This window comes from Helicoverpa zea, chromosome 26, assembly GCF_022581195.2.
Source record: "Helicoverpa zea isolate HzStark_Cry1AcR chromosome 26, ilHelZeax1.1, whole genome shotgun sequence".
Lineage (NCBI taxonomy): Eukaryota > Metazoa > Arthropoda > Insecta > Lepidoptera > Noctuidae > Helicoverpa > Helicoverpa zea.
In genome coordinates, this window is record NC_061477.1 from 2418025 (window position 1) to 2436744 (window position 18720).

An 18720-nucleotide genomic window follows, 5' to 3' on the forward strand; every position below is an offset into this window, starting at 1 on the left:
TCCTTTCGTACATTCAGAATTATGCCCTGAAAGCACATATTAAAATAATGCCTTGTTCCCTGGTATATCATTTAAACACGATATTTCTTCGCGAATCGTTATTTTATCGTGATAAAATAACAGTGAGAGGAACTGTTATTTTTTCACTGTGATTATTGTTAACAGCTTGGGGGAAATTTCGATGAATGATTGTATCGAGTCGTGTTTTTATCGATACTTTTTTGTTTTGATACGCAGAGTGATAATGATTTGATTGTTGCAGGAAACTAATTAGAGCTAAAATTGTTGTGGGTTTGAATGTTATGTGTAGGAAAATAGATATTCACTATACAGTGTACAGGAACTATTCCTAATCTTGTAGCAGAGGTTATTTATTGAAAGAAGATAAAATAAAATAAAGTAAAAAAATAATTGCGTGTTCATAACTGCTGTTAAAACAAAAAATAAAAACAAAACACTATCCTTTAGTTTGTGAAATCTATAAAAATGTGAAGTGCCTTCGAGTTTTCTACTTTTTATGGTTACGAACAGTTCCGTGAACAAATCGCACTTGACCATTAATTTTTCGGCATAATCGGAACATGATAAAAAGCGTGTAATATCCTTCCCTATGTAATTCGGTAGTTACTGAAAATAAGTTATTATTGACAGAAGAGGCTTATTGTAATAATACTGCCTTCGAGCACTCGGGGCATCCGCCATTTTGTTTCGTAATTGGGCTGTCAAGTGCTACTGTAATCATGCTGTATATTTTTATCGGTGGATCCGATATCACCCTGTATTTATATTTTGGGCTTTAATTCTGCAAACGGATCGGTGTAAATGGATGAAATATACTTATAAAGTACCGGTAATTTTATCATTTTATATGAGGAATATCCCTACATATAATACTCATATCTATATTGTTCCTTTACTTTTAAAATTGAACGTGAAAATTCTTAGTAAGTTATTTTAAGAAAAGTGACACCCCGGTGGACTTTGGCCATATAGAAAATCGAAATGTTCTATCGGTACAACTTCGAACTTCTACGTCATTTCGACTTTTTAATCCCTTGTCTTCCTTTACCATTGGTATTGGATATTCCAAGACACTTCGAAATTGTATATCACTTGCCTGACGTGTTTGAGATGCAGGTGCTTTAATCACTAGCTAGGCTACCACTACTTAGATTTATTGTCCTCTCTTCCTACAGTCACTTGCTGGGGAATATATGTATTCCACCATTTCTTCTTTCCAGGTAAAACACATTGAAGTGGTGAAGGCTGATCGTTTTTGGGGGTTGACTTTTATAAATATGACCTTTTTTTTCGATTTTGAAAATCATCAAATGGCCCCTCCCGCTGTGGGTTAGCAGGGGTGACGGAGTGTCAGACTTTTATTGACTAAAAATCCTAAACCTGACCTCCAGCTTACTTTGAAATTTTTTAAATCTTCTTTTTATCTTTGTTGCAGCATCAATCGAGTCTCTCCATGCGCCTACGGGAGGCGGTGTGGAGCTGCCCTGTGACGTCACACCGGCCCTGGCCGAGGATCGCATGGGTCTTGTCATCTGGTACAAGCAAGGGCATGAGTCGCCTATTTATACGTGAGTAATTACATACATTATTAAATTTTACTAGTGGCTCGCGGTACGTGCTTCGCTACGTATAAAGTTCGCTATTTTGTTACAAAAAAAATATATATATATATGAAAAACCGTTCGACCGATTTTTTGCAAACTTGACATAAACCATCTACCTTAAGCCCGGTTGTTCGAAGCTCAGTTACGTCAAGGTTAGGGTTAAATTCAAGTTACAGTAAAATTAACAGGGTTTAAATTCAAAAAGCGTTGTTGAAATACCAGTTACGAATTTACCGTGGTCAAAATTGACATCGGTCAAATTTTAACTTTAACTTTACCGTAACGTACTAACAACCGGGCCTAAATATGTAGTCCTAACAAAGCATAAACATTTGGTTTGGATAGGTCCAATCGGAAGACTTTTCTGTGCAAGAATTCCAGTAACTCTTTCGAAGAATCTCACTGCCCAAATAGTAAATAACTTACCTCATCATAAAATCGAAGTGTTTTAAAAACTGTAGCATACAAACTCCCTACAAACTCTTCAGCTTTATGATATTAGTATAGATTGAGGCCTTACTCAAATTCTTTTATCCAAATAAAAACAGGGATCAATTGATATGCCACAATCAAATACCACAGGTGTTACAAAGCCATTTGAACCACTCGAAATATCAAAGCCATATCGCTTCGTCATTAAAAACAAAAACGAAAACAATGACTAATCCAAGGGCATTACAATTTGACGTATGACGTATACTGACGTATAATCAGACCACGGAGTAAGGAAAGATGAGCGGAGATGCCATAATGCAAGTAGGTCAGTCGCCTTCTTCTAGGTCAAATTTATACGGTGGGTGTGACCAAAACGATGAGTTACGAGAGAACTAACGAGGCGTTCGGGTTCTTTGCGACATCTGTCTCGGTATTACTAAAAATAGTTGGGTCCAAAGAATGCGCATAAGAGCGGAGATAGTTTAAGGTTCCTCGTCAGCCGCACTCTCGAATTTTGGCGCGAGATTCTTAAGAGATTTTCCGTTATGGCACCCCATCATCTTCCGAGCCTTTTCCCAACTATGTTGGGGTCGGCTTCCAGTCTAATATGATTCAGCTGGGCCCCGATTCTCCTAATTTTACTTAAGCGTCATACGATTCACGTTCGACTCGATTCGACTGAGATCCGATCCCGACTCGATTACGATTGAAGCGTATGTGGCATTCCGCTATTTTTTCTTTGAAATAAACATTTTAATCCTTTTCTGTCATTCAATAATGAATCATTTTGTCTGCAAATGATTTACGATTGCAAAATGATTGTACAGCAAACTACCGTATGGACCAAAATCACCAAAATAGCAGACCAATCGCACACCAATCAAATGTCAATCGAATGCGATTGGTCTTTTATTAGTAGCAGAATGACCGATATGGTTAAACCTGCTATTGCGATCATATTGCGATTCGATTTCTACTCGATTTTGACATTATTAACTTAGGAGAATCGGGCCCCTGAGTATAGTACACATACATAATATAGCGATAGCAGGTACCTGCCGTGATGGTGTTTCGTCGCCGTATTCCGGTTCACTCGTAGTCTGAGAGTACTAATACTAGTAGTTTACCTAGTAACACATTTCTACACTTCAATATTAATCATAGTTCACATTCAAGCACAACACATACACAGAACATAAAACACTTACTTCAAATACACACAGCACACACACCAATAGTCTACTCGACGTCCGTGCGTCATTTTTAGGGATCCAGCAGAATACCAGCGTCAGGTATTCTACCTGACACATGCTGAGTTGGACTCCCATTCGGTGCAAACGTAAGACACTGCATCGCGCCGTTAATCTCTGATTGTATTTCATATTTTATGTTTCTCTTTCTACCCACTGCTTGTTTTGTTTTATTTTTCTTATTGTGTATCTTTGTGGTGTCTTTTTGTTTGTCTGAATAAATGTTTTATCTATCTATCTATCTATCAGTTTTACAAGGAGCGACTGCCTATCTGACCTCCTCAACCCAGTTACCCGGGCAACCCAATACCCCTTGGTTAGACTGGTGTCAGACTTACTGACTTCTGACTACCCGTAACGACTGCAAAGGATGCTCAATGACAGCCGGGACCGTCCGTGGTCCGTTATGGCACCTCCGCAGTAGCGTTCTCCATGTTTTCCATGGTCTGACCCCACTCAGACGTGACTCAAATCAATTGGAGTGGGTATTATGGAACACCTGACCGGTGCTTATGTGATTTGAGTGCCTATTATGTTCGAGAGGATCGGTGACGGCGTAAATCAATGGTATTGGGAGGTTAAGCAGTGGTCTGTATTATTTGAAAAAAAAAAAACGGTCAAGTAAGAGGTGGACTCGAATGGTGTATGGAAGCCCCGTATCAATATTTATTTTATTGCAGTTTTGAGAATTTGTTCTTCATCATCTGCCTAGCGTTTTTCCGACTATGTTAGGATCGGCTTCCAGTCTAAATGGATGCAGCTGAGTACCAGTGCTTTACACGGAGCTACTGTCTATCTGACATCCTCAACCCAGTTACCCGTGCAACCCAATGCCACATTGTAAGACTGGATGTCAGACTTACTGGCTTCTGACTTCCTGTGACGACTGGCAAACATATTAGATATTAACATGACATCCGGGACCTACAGTTTATTGTGCTTTCCGAAACACGTCTTTAAAATCAACAGATAGGTTATAGAAATCCGTCATAATCCGTCAATCAAACCGAATCAGTGTCTCCATTGATTTGCAAGAACTCAATACCCACTTCAGCATCAGATTGAGCAGTAATTGATCTACTGTTACCTAGTCTGTGGGCCTCAAGTAACGAGGGTAGCTAATGGGTGACAAGATGAATGCCAATTATCACTGACACTATGATTCTGATGGGTAACTGTGTGATATGTTGATAGTAAGAGTTATGTATATGTGTTGAAGATGGAAGGTCAAAGGTGATGTTCTATCTGAAGTCGTTCTTGATATATCTTCACTTATTTTAATTGCATATAGGTACGCGTTTGACCATTATCTCATGGTAAGCTAATGTAGTCTGTTACAGCGCTTTCGCAGTAGTGGAATTTGTTATGCACATACTCTCGGTTATTATAATTCTTCAGGTGTCATCTTTCATCGTTTGTAGTAGTAATTGTCAATTGTTTGTTGTTGCTTTAAAAACGATTCTATCGTCTAGTACATAAATACCAATTGGTTTAAATATTTCTATAACGTTTCAACTAGTAATCGTTGTACAACCATCCATGTAAACCATTGAATTGCTTTGCAATATAAAATTACATGACACAAAGATTTCTACAGCCCATTTGAGAAGCAACCACATTCCCTATAAAATATGTAAAGAGACGATAAAGCAAGTAATACAACACCCATACCTCGGCTTCACCCGTCCATATGATCAGCTTACGACACGTGAACTAATGCAGTTAATTCTATATTAACCTGATTTCTGTACCAAATGTGCCGCCACGTTCAACTGGTAAGCTATTAGGCCGTTTTGAACCGTGGTATGTTTTCACTGTCATTGTTAAAGCAGGTTCAATTTTGGAATGATCAATACCTATTTGTATAATACTCTTCCCAAGCTAAAACACATAGGAAGTGAAGGGTGGGTGTTTTGGGGGCTGTCTTTTGTTTTTGACGTTCGAAAAGTACTGATTTTGCGGCGTAATTTGAATAAACGTTTTTGAATTTGAGTTTAGTTTGGACTTATGCTCGAAAGCGCAACTGCTGTTTAATGAGTTTTCGGTTCGATTCCTGGGTCAGCCGAATACGCTTTCAAGAACTCCGGCAAATTAGCCCGGAATCTGGAAGATGTCCGTGCAATCCGTGGGATTGGGAGGGCCGTAAAACTGGCCTGGCTATTGGCTAACTATAGCAGCCGTTGTTGTTAAAAATTCCACGATTCGAAAAAAACACTGACTAAGGCTTATTAGGTTATTAAACCTGCAATGCATAGGAAAAAACGCGTATCTATTCGCAAAAAAAGTGCTTATTTATATATATAAAAATGAATTGCTGTTCGTTAGTCTCGCTAAAACTCGAGAACGGCTGGGCCGATTGAGCTGATTTTAGTCTTAAAATGTTTGTCGTAGTCCAGGGTAGGTCTAAACGGTGAGCAAATAAGGAAAAAAAAAATTGCGAGTAAGATTACCGGGACGGGAGTGATTAGACAAAAACCAACTTACGGAATGCCGCAGAACCACAAAAGTAAAGTACTAGGACAGCATAATTCACCTTAGTAAAGTATACCAATAACGAAATTTCGATGCAACTGCTCACCATGTACCAGGGTAGCATAACTTATATGAGTATACCAATACCAAGTGTAGGTAGACGCTACTGCTCACCATGTACCAGAGCAACAAAAAATACACCGGGCGGGCGCGGGTAATACCGCGGGGAACGGCTAGTATAGAATAAGATTATATAGAATCGCACTTCTGTTATCTAACTACGAACTTTCCTGAAGTATAGTACAATAAACTTGTAACAAAGTACATTGTACTCAAATATCGTATCGTAAACAACAATGGAATTAGTCCCATCTGTTGTAAGACAATGTTTCTTTTAATAGCCTCGGCTTAAAGACGTTTATCTGGACTTAGTCCGTTGTTACAGCTTGTTTATATTTACCACTGAGTAAGGAAAGATGAGTGGAGATGCCATAATGCAGGTAGGTCAGGCGCCTTCTTCTAGGTCAAGCACGTAAAATGGGCTTGACCAAAACGATCAGTTACGAGTGAATTAATAAGTCATTCGGGTTCTTTGACATATTTGTAAATCATTTTTGGTATTACAAAAAATAGACATGTTCTAAAGAAAGGGTATAAGGGCGGACAGTACCTAAAAGCTTGTCGCGATTTTACTAAGAAAGTAAATACGAGTACTTAAATCTCGACAAGCTTTTAAAACGTATAAATGGTGTCAAATATGTTTTTGATATGTCGTTATAAGTTGACAGTAAAGTTACAGTAAAAGTTTATTTTTTTCTTTTTAGTGCATTTAAATAAAAGCTTGTTTTTAAAGATTTTTTTACCCCAATTTATTTTATACTTTTTAGTTTTCACCTGCTAAGTTCCTAAGTCTAAATTCTGTAGCGGCGGTCATCTTAGATTTTGATTGAGTAAAGTGCACTTTATCCTACTTGTCAAGCCCTGTCATTGGATACCCGGATCGAAAAATTTTTCGTTATGGCACCTCCGCTAGTAATTTTGTTCTCCATGATTTAACGCTTTTATCTCTTTATGGGATAGGCAGTAAGCTAAGTATCAGGACAGACAGACATGTAATCTCATATTAGTAAAAGGAAGCATTAGCTAGAATAACAAGGCTAAGAAATTGTTTGAAAGAGTTACAACTTGGTTCACAGAGGACGTTTAATGGTACGCGAAGTTTTGCCAACTACAATATTCATAACTAGCTTCCAGCTATTTCCACTTTGTTAATTGACTTCTCAAATGATTGTTTCCCGGATGTTTTAATTTTACTAATATGTATATGTTTTACTTTTGCTTGCCTACATTTTTATTCTTGGTTAGTATTTTACAATGATATTTACATTTACATATTTACAAAAATAAAAAAGGGGGGGGGGGGGTTAAAACTATGTATCAAATGTATGTATGTTTTACTTATATTACTAAGTATAGAGTGAGTCAGATAGGCAGTCGCTTCTAGTAAACACTGGTACTCTGCTGCGTGCGGTTAGACTGGAAGTCGACCCCAACATAGTTGGAAAAAAGCTAGGCAGATGATGAATTAGTAGGTATATAAATCCTTCAGTGAACAAAAGATGCTGAAGAGTTCAAGAATCAGTTTTGATCATCATCATCCTCCGAGCCTTTTTCCCAAACATGCGGGATGGGGTCGGCTTCCGGTCTAACCGGATTCAGCCGAGTCTTGATCATAACGTGGATAAATATAAAAATATAAAGGAAGAAGACGACCAAAAAACGATGAATAGAGTTATCCTGATAAAACTATTGATGATTCTAAAATACTCTACATTAATAGGCGTCATCTGCGAATTTCAGAAAATGATGCTGAAATTTCGAGTAAAACAGCCAAAAATAGATATTACATGTAGGACAAAGTCATAACATTAAATATTAAATGAAACCCAGCTTAATTCTAACTAGTCTGTCTGTGGCTAAGACTGCTATTGATTACGGATCAGACTTAAGACGTCTGGATCTGGAATTCTAGATAAACATGAGATTAAGTCTAAGATCTTTTAATGTGTATCAAGAAAACCCTTGTGGGTAGTGTTACTGATATTTTAAGCTGGGTACTCACTTAGAAGTGTAGCACGTAACGTATCAGATACGGTATCAACCTGCAAGTGGGTACGGCTCGTCCACGGTCCTCACGAGCACACTGCGAGCCGCCTTTGTGTTCGCAGTGAAACCGCCACTCGGCGGGTCACTGCGAGCTTACAGCGCTCCACGCGCGAGCGGCTCGCAGCGGGCTCGTGCCTACGTACTCACTTGATACCGTATCTGATACGTTACGTGCAACACTGCTAAGTGAGTACCCAGCTTAATAGAAGATAATAATATCGGGGCTTTTAATAGAAGGATTATATGAGTGATCTGAGGTTTTAATATATGGATTAATAAATATTTTTATCTAAGAGTACCTTTAGTCCTAGGTTTGATAGTTCTAGTTTAGCAACTTGAAATTTTGATTTGTCATTTAGTTTTTTTTTTTCGATTTAGTTTTCGAGTTGTATGCAGTTTTTTTTTTATATTATCTTCAGCGTTTCTTATTTATGCCATAAAAAATTTTATACAGCCTTTCAGAAATTAATTCGGATACCCGAGCAATTGCCCCTTTGGTGACAACTTACCTTATATGAGAAACCCGTTAAGGTTAAGAGTTAAAATGTCATTTTGATTATTTTTTATACATAGCACAAACTACAAGCCTTCGTGGTAAAACTCTGATACTTACTCAGCTGCATCCGTATGGGCAGATGATGATGATGATAGCAAACTACAAAGTGCTTCAAATTCTCTTTCATGATGTAACCCCTACTATTCTGCCAGTCCTTTTAAAAGCAAACAAGCGTGATATTCTACTTATTATGACCAAACCAAGTTTTGGCAATGCGACAAATAAACAAACGAACAAAACACACTTTTGTTTTGTTTTAATGTACCAACTTTCAGTCGTATTTGTCGAATTTTCAATTCGTTTTTATGTGCGCACCAGAAAGTTCAGTTTATGGTATAGGAATTCGGGCCATGGGGTTTGTAGGAAGTAATGGCAGTCTTAGTTTTAAATGTGGGTTTGAGTTTTAGTTATTTTGTATTTTTGTATCTTTTGCTTTTGCATATTTAAGAGGGAAAAAGTATTAAGTATGTCATTTTGAATATTGATGATGATGATAGATGTTTGGATTCAAGACTTTATTATATAAGCATATTTACAACTGGACAAGCGGTAGTTAAGTGGAATGTTAAAAGAAGCTGTATATGTCAAACTGACCGATCTTACATGGATCACATAGTGTACAACAGTGGACTCATATTAACAGACTGGGTGTTGTTATAACATGTATCACTCAACTTAGGTCAATTTGTACACATTACAAATCGAGAGTCCACTACCGTTTCTAGATCACGTTGGTACTTTTTAACCAACTTCCCAAAAAGGAGGATATTCACAATTCTATTTTTTGATACAGTTTGAAATAAAAGACCAAAGTTATCTTTTATCCATTGAGACTATACGACGATTTAATTAAACCATTTCAAACTACAAAAAAACAAAAACCTACCATATTAAGTTCTCACGAAAAAGGTTGATAACAAAACTCAAGTAGCGCCGCGGCACAAACTAGTTTACATTAATCCTTATAATCTGTCAATTTGGATCCCGTGTCTATGGTGTCAACCATTTCCTGCCGCTGCCATAGATGTTTTGTTTTTTTTTTTCAATCGATTGAATATGCGTGATCGAGAGATTTGGGTTGGAATACCCACAGACTGTCGACTAAAAGATCGGCCGACAGTTGACCCGATATCTATCTGTCTAGCCTTTTATCAACTATGTTGGGGTCAGGCTTCCAGTCTAGCCGGATGCAGCTAAGTACCAGTGATTTACAAGGAGGCGACTGCCTATCTGACCTTCTCAAGCAATACAATACACCTTGGTAAGTTAACCCGATGGCTACCAACCGTTTTTTTTTTAAGTAAATCTTGAATACAATCAATGTTTTCAGTCGGTCTGATACCGGCTAAATGCCTGAACTTTTATAATGTGCGTACTACCATACATCTTCATACTGATTTATGAGCCCAAACTGATCTATCGGCCGACTAAAAGTTTGCCGTGTGTTGGTACTCTTAGAGATCGGTATTTGGGGGTTAACGAACGTTTGTTAATTGGTCCAAGGTGGGTCTGAATGTGGTATGTGGTACATGACTTTAAATGGGTTGATTCGGTTTGGATTGTTGTTATAGGATACTTTTCTATGGCCTCTTTCTTAATAGATTGTAGAATTTTTGTGTTTATGTAAATAGGTGCGCATATGAGCAGGCTAAGCTATTTCGAAAAGGTAGGAGTACCTTTTATCGCTTATTTAAAGGATATTATTATAGTAGTGCCTGTCAACGTGATTAAAATCACGGGTAGCAGATAGTGTTAAATATCTATTTATTTAAACTTTATGTAGCATGCATAAAACATGTATAAAGGAGGTTAACTTAACCTTAGGGTATCGAATTCTATCGAATCTTATAATACTATCGAAAAACAACGCAGAAGGTTAAAATAAACAGTTTATTTACCTCTAAAACGATTCATTTGACCCGTTCAAAGTATAAATAAAAGTTCCCCCATACGAAACACGTCCAAAAATCAAAGAACGCTAAAATTTCAAACAATTTTTCATGGGAAACACTTTTTGAAAGAAACTGCCAAGCGGCACTCGCCAGTATTAATTGCATTAAACTTATTTTCTCGAGTGAAAACTGTTTCAAAAGAATTTCACGGAAAAATACTTTGTAAACCCACTGAAACTTTTACTTTAGGAAACAATTTAAGTGCCTACCTAGGCTTACTAATATAATAAATGAGAAAGTTTTTAAGAATGTATTCTATGTATTATAGGGCAAATTGGCAATTTCCGACTTTCATCATCATCATCATCATCAGCCTTTTTATCGTCCCACTGCTGGGCTGCGGCCTCCTCTCTCACGGAGAAGGATTGAGCGGTAATCACCACGCTTGCTCAATGTGAGTTGCTGATTTCAGACTATATAGTCCAGGTTTCCGTAAGATGTTTTCCTTCACCTTTACTCAGTCATTGGTGTCCAAGATATACTTAGAAAATACATATAACTTAGAAAAGTGACATTGGTACTTGCCTGACCTGGAATTGAACCAGCACTCTCGTACTTGAGAGGCAGGGTAGCTTTATTTAATCACTGGGCCACCAAGACATTTCTGTTTTTTGTCCTACACAGAATTACCATAGGAAGCTATTTCCATATATTATGTAAATAAAAAAAAACCATAATGAGTTCAAACTTTTAATCCAAAAATTACAACCGTCTCTAATTTAAATAATAAACTACGAAAGATATTGCATTTTAAATAAATAAAAGTATAAACTATTAATTTTTTAAACGAACTGTTGAAAATGTAAGTCGTTTAAACTAAACTGCTTTTAATATGTAATTTATTTAACTATTCTTTTGAATATTTTATCGATAACTTTAACTGTTTGAAATCGTGGAGTTAAAAACATCTTTAGGTTACGTTACAAGACGGATATTTAGAATAAATAAATTAAGTTTATTTCTCACTATCTCAGATTTTTTAATGAGAACATTGTTTTGTTACGCTTTAAATAAAATATATATTTTTTAATATTAGTAAGCAAAACTGATGTTGAAGGGACTCTGAAAATTTTAATTTACGTAAATACCTCATTTTAATTTCGGCTAAGACTAGATATACTAGTTATATTGTATAATATTATTATAAATAATTAATGAAATTAAAAATTTCATGGCAAATAGTGCTTGCTCTATCTCATGTCATTTATTGTAACAAGTCCTTATTGAAATAGACTACCTTATATTCATGTCATGTCAGTATTTGACTACCACTGTCTATATTAACCCTTAGCTGGTATCGCCTTTTTTGGCAACACTACCGGTATCGTGGGTCAAATTTTACCCATACCAAAAAATCTGTTGTAGAACGTATATTTTTTATTATTTGTATAAAATATGGTTAGTTAAGAAATAAAAGAAGCATTTTTTACAAAATTATCTTGGTTAAATTTTGGAATATTAAAAAAAATATTATGTTTTACACACATTTGTAACTAATCAAATTTTTTGGCACTTTCTGGTTAGTGTGAACTTAAAACATAAAAAAAATTGAAATGTATGAAAAACTTTAACTAAAAGGCACTTCTCATATCCTTATGATAACAAAAAAATAAATTACTTCTGAGATCAGCATAAAATAAAAAAAATGACAACCAAAATCAAAACGACTTTTTCCAAACTAACAAGATTAGTCTTTATACTTTCTGCCAACTAGAACACTGAACATTTTGGAAGGAATGTGTCTTACAAATAATATGTAAACATTTGGAACATATTTTGAGAGAATGTTTTCGGTCATTTTTCCAATCGCATAGGTAGCATCGGGCCCTTTTCCGACTTGAAATTGAAGCTGCAGAAGAGGTCGATGCAACTGGTTCTTCAAACTGGGACTGATGACTGAAAGTTGGTTTATATTTGGTGTCCTTTCCGATTTTCCGATTCCAAATCATCATTTGAGTCGTTCATCAATTCCTCGATTTGTCTATCGTTCAAAAAGCCCCCCATTGTAGTAGAAATAAACACTAAAACAAAAAAGTTACAAATTACACTCAGTGAAAAAAGTTACTTACTTGGTGTCGTGGGTCAAACGTGACCAGTCGGCTACTTACCTCCGCTCCTAAGATAGTTGCAGCGCTGCAAATCCGTCCCCCGCCGCAGCTAGCAACGCACTGAGAATACGTAGAAGCGCGCAGTCGTAGCATAAATATTAAAAGAATAATTACCGAAAATGTCCGCTTCTGGGTCGAATTTGACCCACAATACCTACTATAGTTCGGCCATTCAGAGAATGCGTTCCTGACACGTCGCGATTGAACTGACGACGTAACTTTGCAATGGCGTTGCAGTTACGATAAAAATATTTTTGCTGGTTGTTTACCGTTTTAACAATTGAGGAGCATTAAAACAACATTATTATATCAATAATCAATGAATGTTATTACGTCGTCAGTTCAATCGCGACGTGTCAGGAACGCATTCTCTGAATGGCCGAACTATAAGGGTTAATATTTTAAATAGGATTATTGATGGTTTGATGCCTAAATGCCTTAAAATTACCTACAGAACCGATTTATAAAATTCACTGGTAGTAAGCCTGTCACTTGCATGTCATTAGATGTAACTACTCGGCGATAAGTTTTGTCCATAGCTTGCCGTGGCGTATACTAAACTTGTTTTACTACAAACATTATCATAATGATTTTACGGCCATGCTTATATTTAAATGTAACTAACTGAAGATATGTCGGTCTGTTTGTGATCTACAAAGCACAGATAACAGAATAGGTAACTGTTTTATAAGTCGTTAATCTAAGCGTTATTGTTATCGTTATTTTAAACGTTATTGAGTAGCTATATTAATGGCCTTACTACAAAAACTTTAACCCCTGTTTTACACTTGTCTAAAAAAATTTTGGCTGCAAAATGAACCATATGTCAACGTCATAATTTGACATTTTTTTAGACAAGTCTTAAACTGACGTTTAAAAGTTTTTGTGGTAAGACGGTTAATGTTTAATTTTGTCTGCTTTTTATGGCTTTTAGAAATTAAGTAGCCGTGTGTTCATCATCATCATCTGCCTAGCCTTTTCTCAAAGATGTTGGGGTCGGCTTCCAGTCGAACTGGATGCAGCTGTGCACCAGTTGTTTTATAAGGAGCGACTGCCTGTTGATCTCTTCAACCCAGTTACTCAGGCAACCCAATACTTAGGAAAGACTGGTTGCCGAGTTACTAGGTTCTGGCTGAAAAAAACGGTTCAATGGAAGCAAAAAGAAGATCAAAATAGATTGTTTTCAAGCAACAAAACTAAATAATAAAGGAAATATTATTATCTCTTTGCAATATCTAAAGAAATACTAAGAGCAAGTGAACCGGCTTATTAGTCTTAAATTAGTTTTTCAAGTGTGTGAAATAGTTTCACAATAGACGATATAAACGTTATTAGTTTTTGATATTAGCTTTTCAAGTATTTCAGGATTCATCTTACGGAAGTTTTCCTTCAGTTTAAAGTTGATATTTTTCTTTCATTGCTTTGAAATTAGTCAGGGTGAATTTGTCTTACAATATTTTTTTCAAAAAACCATCAATGGAATCACAGGCTTTATTTTTCATTTATTTTGGATTGTTAGTCTGCAAAATTACATCATTTAGTATCATTTGACAGGATAGATTCAGTGCGTGCCCTTAATTATAGGTGACCACATCATTTGCATATTAATCATGACTAATTTATAAAAGTGTACACAATAACAATCAAATTAACGGAATTTTTGTATCTTATATGTAAATAAGGATATTTATTTGTTTATGTTTCAACACGCTTATATTAGCTTCACTTGAAACTATGCATGTAAGAAAATCTTGGAATCTTAATTTGACCCACTTCCCGGCCTTCGATTAGGATGAAATTTTGCACACGCTCTGAGTTCCGACGACAAGAAACGTTACAAAAAGCTTGATTTTTTTTTTTTTAATAATTTCGTTTTTATAATCCCCACCTTATATCATACTATTGAGACTCTCTTCTTCCACAGACTGGATACTCGAGAAGGCGTGACGTCCCACTGGGCTGATGCTACCCTGGGAGTCAGGGCTACCTTCAGGAGCGACACCAGGCCCGCTGTGCTGGTCCTCACTAAGTTAAGGTAAGAAGTAACATAGAGTTTTTAATAATTATATCTAAATGCTATTTATCTAAGTCTTTTCCCAAGTATGTTGGGGCCGCTTCCAGTCTAACTTCAATGTAGCTAAGTACAACCAGTATTTTACATGGAGCTACTGTTTATCTGACCGACCCTCTCGATAAGACTGGTTGTCAGAATCTCTGGCTTTTGACTTCCTCGATTGCCAAGGACATTCAAATGACAGCCGGGACTCTGCCGTCATGGCAAAGGTGGTTAGCCATCCATGGACTGATTACGCCAAGCGTTGCTGAACTCTATATACTAAATTGGCTTAAACCCTGGATAACATTTAACAATACTTTACTTAAATCTAATAATTTGCTCAGGACCCCAGTAAAGCAGTGTAAAACAACTATATTCCTCTTACAACCAACATTAAACGCTAACAAAACTCAGAGATTAACCAAAAACACAGTCGCAGATCACTCCGGTCGTATGTACCGCGCTTTATAGCACGGTGTTAATTAAGGCTGGAACACACGGATAACAAATTTCTAGCGGAGGTGTCATAACGGACCGGGGCTGCGGGATTGTTCGAAAGAGTTACCGCGGCCCTGGTACATAAAGGCCTTAAAAAGTTTCACACTGCTAACCCACAGCGGGAGGAGTCATTTGATGAAAATAGTTAAAAAAAGGGTGACATAACGGAAAATCTCCTAAGACAGTAGCGCGCCAAAATGCGGATGTTCGGAGGACGAGGAACGTTAATGTTTTCTCTCTTATACTTTGGACCCGACCATTTGATGTCTCAAAGAACCCTAACGCCACGTTAATTCACTCGTAACTGATCGTTTTGGTGATGCCCACAGTACGGTTTTGACCTAGAAAAAGGCGCCTGACCTACCTGCATTATGTTATCTCCACTCATCTTTCCTTACTCCGTGGCTTGAACACAACAGCGCAATATGGCCGCTGCGCTAATGTGGTGTGCTTAGTAATATACTGGCGTTGTGATGATTATTTGATGAAATATCCTCTTGCAAATGTGAAATAGCCTTAAAAGAAGCCTATACGTTGTTCTGATGTATTCGCTACATGACTGCGAAGTTTAACAAAATCCATCCAGTTATTTTTGCGTGAAAGAAGAGCAAACAGAATGTTCGTTTCTTGCATTAGGTATTACAACAACTATAACATGTTAGCCTCCTACTTCAAACTGTTGACTTTGAAACTAACTTTAACGATAAACAAAGATCATCGAATTTGAATTTAACGCTCATGAGCAATAATAACATTAGTCTAACTCCCTTACATGTCAAAATCGTAGTTTTAACCCCAACTATTTACTATGTTAAGCTTCGCTTCCATCACTAGCGAATGTCGCTACGGACAGTTAATGAGTCAATCATCACAGTATGCGAATGTGAAAAGTTAGCGATAAACGCGCACACCCAATGACCTGAGATCGGAATTAGGTCGATGATACATATTATACTATGAAAAACAGAAAAAATAAAAATCTGTGAAAGAACCATCAATCTGTTACTGAAAGATTCATCATTCATTCATCTGACGACGATAAAAGTACATAAATAACTCTTCCTAATTCAAACCCCTGCCGATGACAGACGTCACGCCATACATTTGCATAATGAAACAATGCGCGGCCAGCGGCTTAGAGCTCCTGTACACGGCACGTATTTGCCTTCAAAATCTACGGTAAATTCACCGTATGGGTCATTATAAAAACCGTGCTGTAAACAAGGTTAAAAAGAGGCGTGTACTAAAAGCCTACCAGCAGCGACAGTCGCCTATATCAGAAGGGCACCTTTACATCTAAGAAAACGTGATTTAGCAAAACTGGTGCACAGTTTAGCAAGCGTACGAAATCAATAGCTTCCTCCATGTTTACGTTCACCAAATATCTTTGAAACTTAACACGTTGTGAGCCCGGATTTTCGATTAGTCCGGAATCTTAGGGGTGAGGGTACACTGGAGTGTTTCGATTTGAATATAATCGTTTGTATCGAATGCGAAGTGATTTTATGCTACTGGTTTATTAGTATATAGAGGTAAAGTTTGTGACATAGAGGGCAAACTTTTAAAAAATCTTTAGCCAATAAAAAGCCATATTATTATGAGTGTCATAGGATATATTTTATTTAAAGGGGTAGTTTCTCAGGATGCGGATGAAGCCGCAAGAAAAAGCTTGGAATAAAGCAACTTGCTAATAAGTTAACTTGGAATCGCTTTAGCCTTGAACTTTTATGTATAATTTTTATGTTTAATTTTATGTATCATGTCTTCTCTTTATCAGAAGTGATCTGTAGTCAGATAAACACTCAAAAATGAAAATTATGAACAAGAAAATAATCTATGACACAGATACTTTCACCCTGTTAGACCACAACAGAAAATGCGACACAACTGTCAGACACTCGGATATAAATGTCCATGCCGTTTCGTGTTCACACTTCAATAGTTCCATGTTACGACACCTTTCTGAAAACAATAGGGTGACAATAAATGGTACGTATTCTATTGTTTTAAATCGAAATATGGCAGGTTCGAGTTGCGTTCATTCGAACATAAATTGGAGAACAAGACTATAAAATCTGTAATTTAAACCGTAAGACGAAAAAAATATCATAAAAATCATCCTGCGAGCCTTTTTCCCAAATATGTTGGGGTCAGCTTCCACATTGGCAGTCTGTTAATTTTTTTCTTAGCAATGTAGTACACCTGCTAGACTAAGTAAAGAATTATCCAGCTTTCGGAAAATTACTTTGCTGTTTGAAAGATATCTATGAGTGGATGAGCGGAACAGTGAAAATATGAACAAAATGTGAACAGAAAACTCATGCGCACGTGCAAAACATTCAATGGCTGACTTCAAAGTAGCAAAACTAGTGTAGTATTTTGTACGTAGATACATTTTGAGTAACCTGGAAAACTTATTTGATAAAGCATTGCATTTGCGTAAACAGGAAAGAAAAATTGTTAATTCTCATAAAAAAATACACAAAAACAAGAATAAATAAAAACAGTGTTATTTTAAGAAATGTTTATCGATGTTTTCGAAGTTTCGAAGTCAAAGACGCTTCAGTATACAGGGTTACTGGTAAGTAGACCGCATCCTTTCAGGAGGTGATAGTATAGGTCAATACGGACAAATTTGACCCTGGGATACACTGGGCAAAAGTTAACCCGTTTCAAGATAATCGAATTTTAAGATCTTTTCTTTACAAGTCGTCTAGGTACACGTATACATTTTTATTACTAGTTAAAAGTCTCGTTTTTGCGGATTTTTGTGTGTTTTGTGGCTTTTTGGATAGCTAGATAAATGTAGATGTTTTTTAAGTATTCTGCACAAAAAAATGAAGAGTAATATTTTTGAGAAAATATCTACTAAAAAAGTAATTGCTGTTCGCTATAATTTCCTCTGTGATTTGTACAGTTTTATGGTTTGTTATTATGAAATGATTCATCTTCTATCCAAAAACACACAAAAATCCACAAAAACAAGACTTTTCACTAATAATGAAAATTTATACGTGTACCTAGACGACTGATCTTGAAATTCGATTATCTTGAAACGGGTTAACTTTTGCCCAGTGTATCCCAGGGTCAAATTTGTCCGTATTGACCTATACTATCACCTCCTGAAAGGATGCGGTCTACTTACCAGTAACCCTGTATATCCACCTTTACCGACTTAAACTTTACGCAATCTTCGATAAACAACATCTGTTCATATGAGGATTAATTAATAAGGGAAAACATGTGGAAAATTACTTGTTGATCGTTTCAGGGAAATTACTGATTTAAAGGTATTTAATTTGGATGTTATTTGCCTTTGTTTGGTAACACAAGATTATTGTTTTGGTTGGATAATCGGTATTTAGTGAGGTAAGGTTTAATTAGGTTTGGTGAATAAGTTGTTATGAGTTTTGTACTTTTGGAGTACGATTTATGTGTACTGAAAAAGGCCTTGAAAAAAACTTTTGCAGAGAATAATATTTTTACGCCTATTGCCTGGTTTTCTTCTTATCGACTAAGCTACAGGTTTTAATCACTTGACAAGTTCTGGTGTCCACCTGACGGCCTCTGTCATGGAATTGTAACAACGACTGCTACTGAGT

At 36.5% G+C, this 18720-nt stretch overlaps 1 protein-coding gene across 2 annotated transcripts in view; it reads left to right on the forward strand.

Moving 5' to 3' along the window:
• The window catches only part of LOC124643118 (nephrin-like), a 486221-nt gene that overhangs the window by 415283 nt on the left and 52218 nt on the right, over positions 1 to 18720 (forward strand). For both annotated transcript variants that reach the window (XM_047181973.1, XM_047181974.1), the window contains exons 3-4: positions 1457 to 1589; positions 14489 to 14599. In XM_047181973.1, coding sequence (XP_047037929.1) covers positions 1457 to 1589; positions 14489 to 14599 — 244 coding nt within the window. The remainder of the gene's footprint in view (positions 1 to 1456; positions 1590 to 14488; positions 14600 to 18720) is intronic.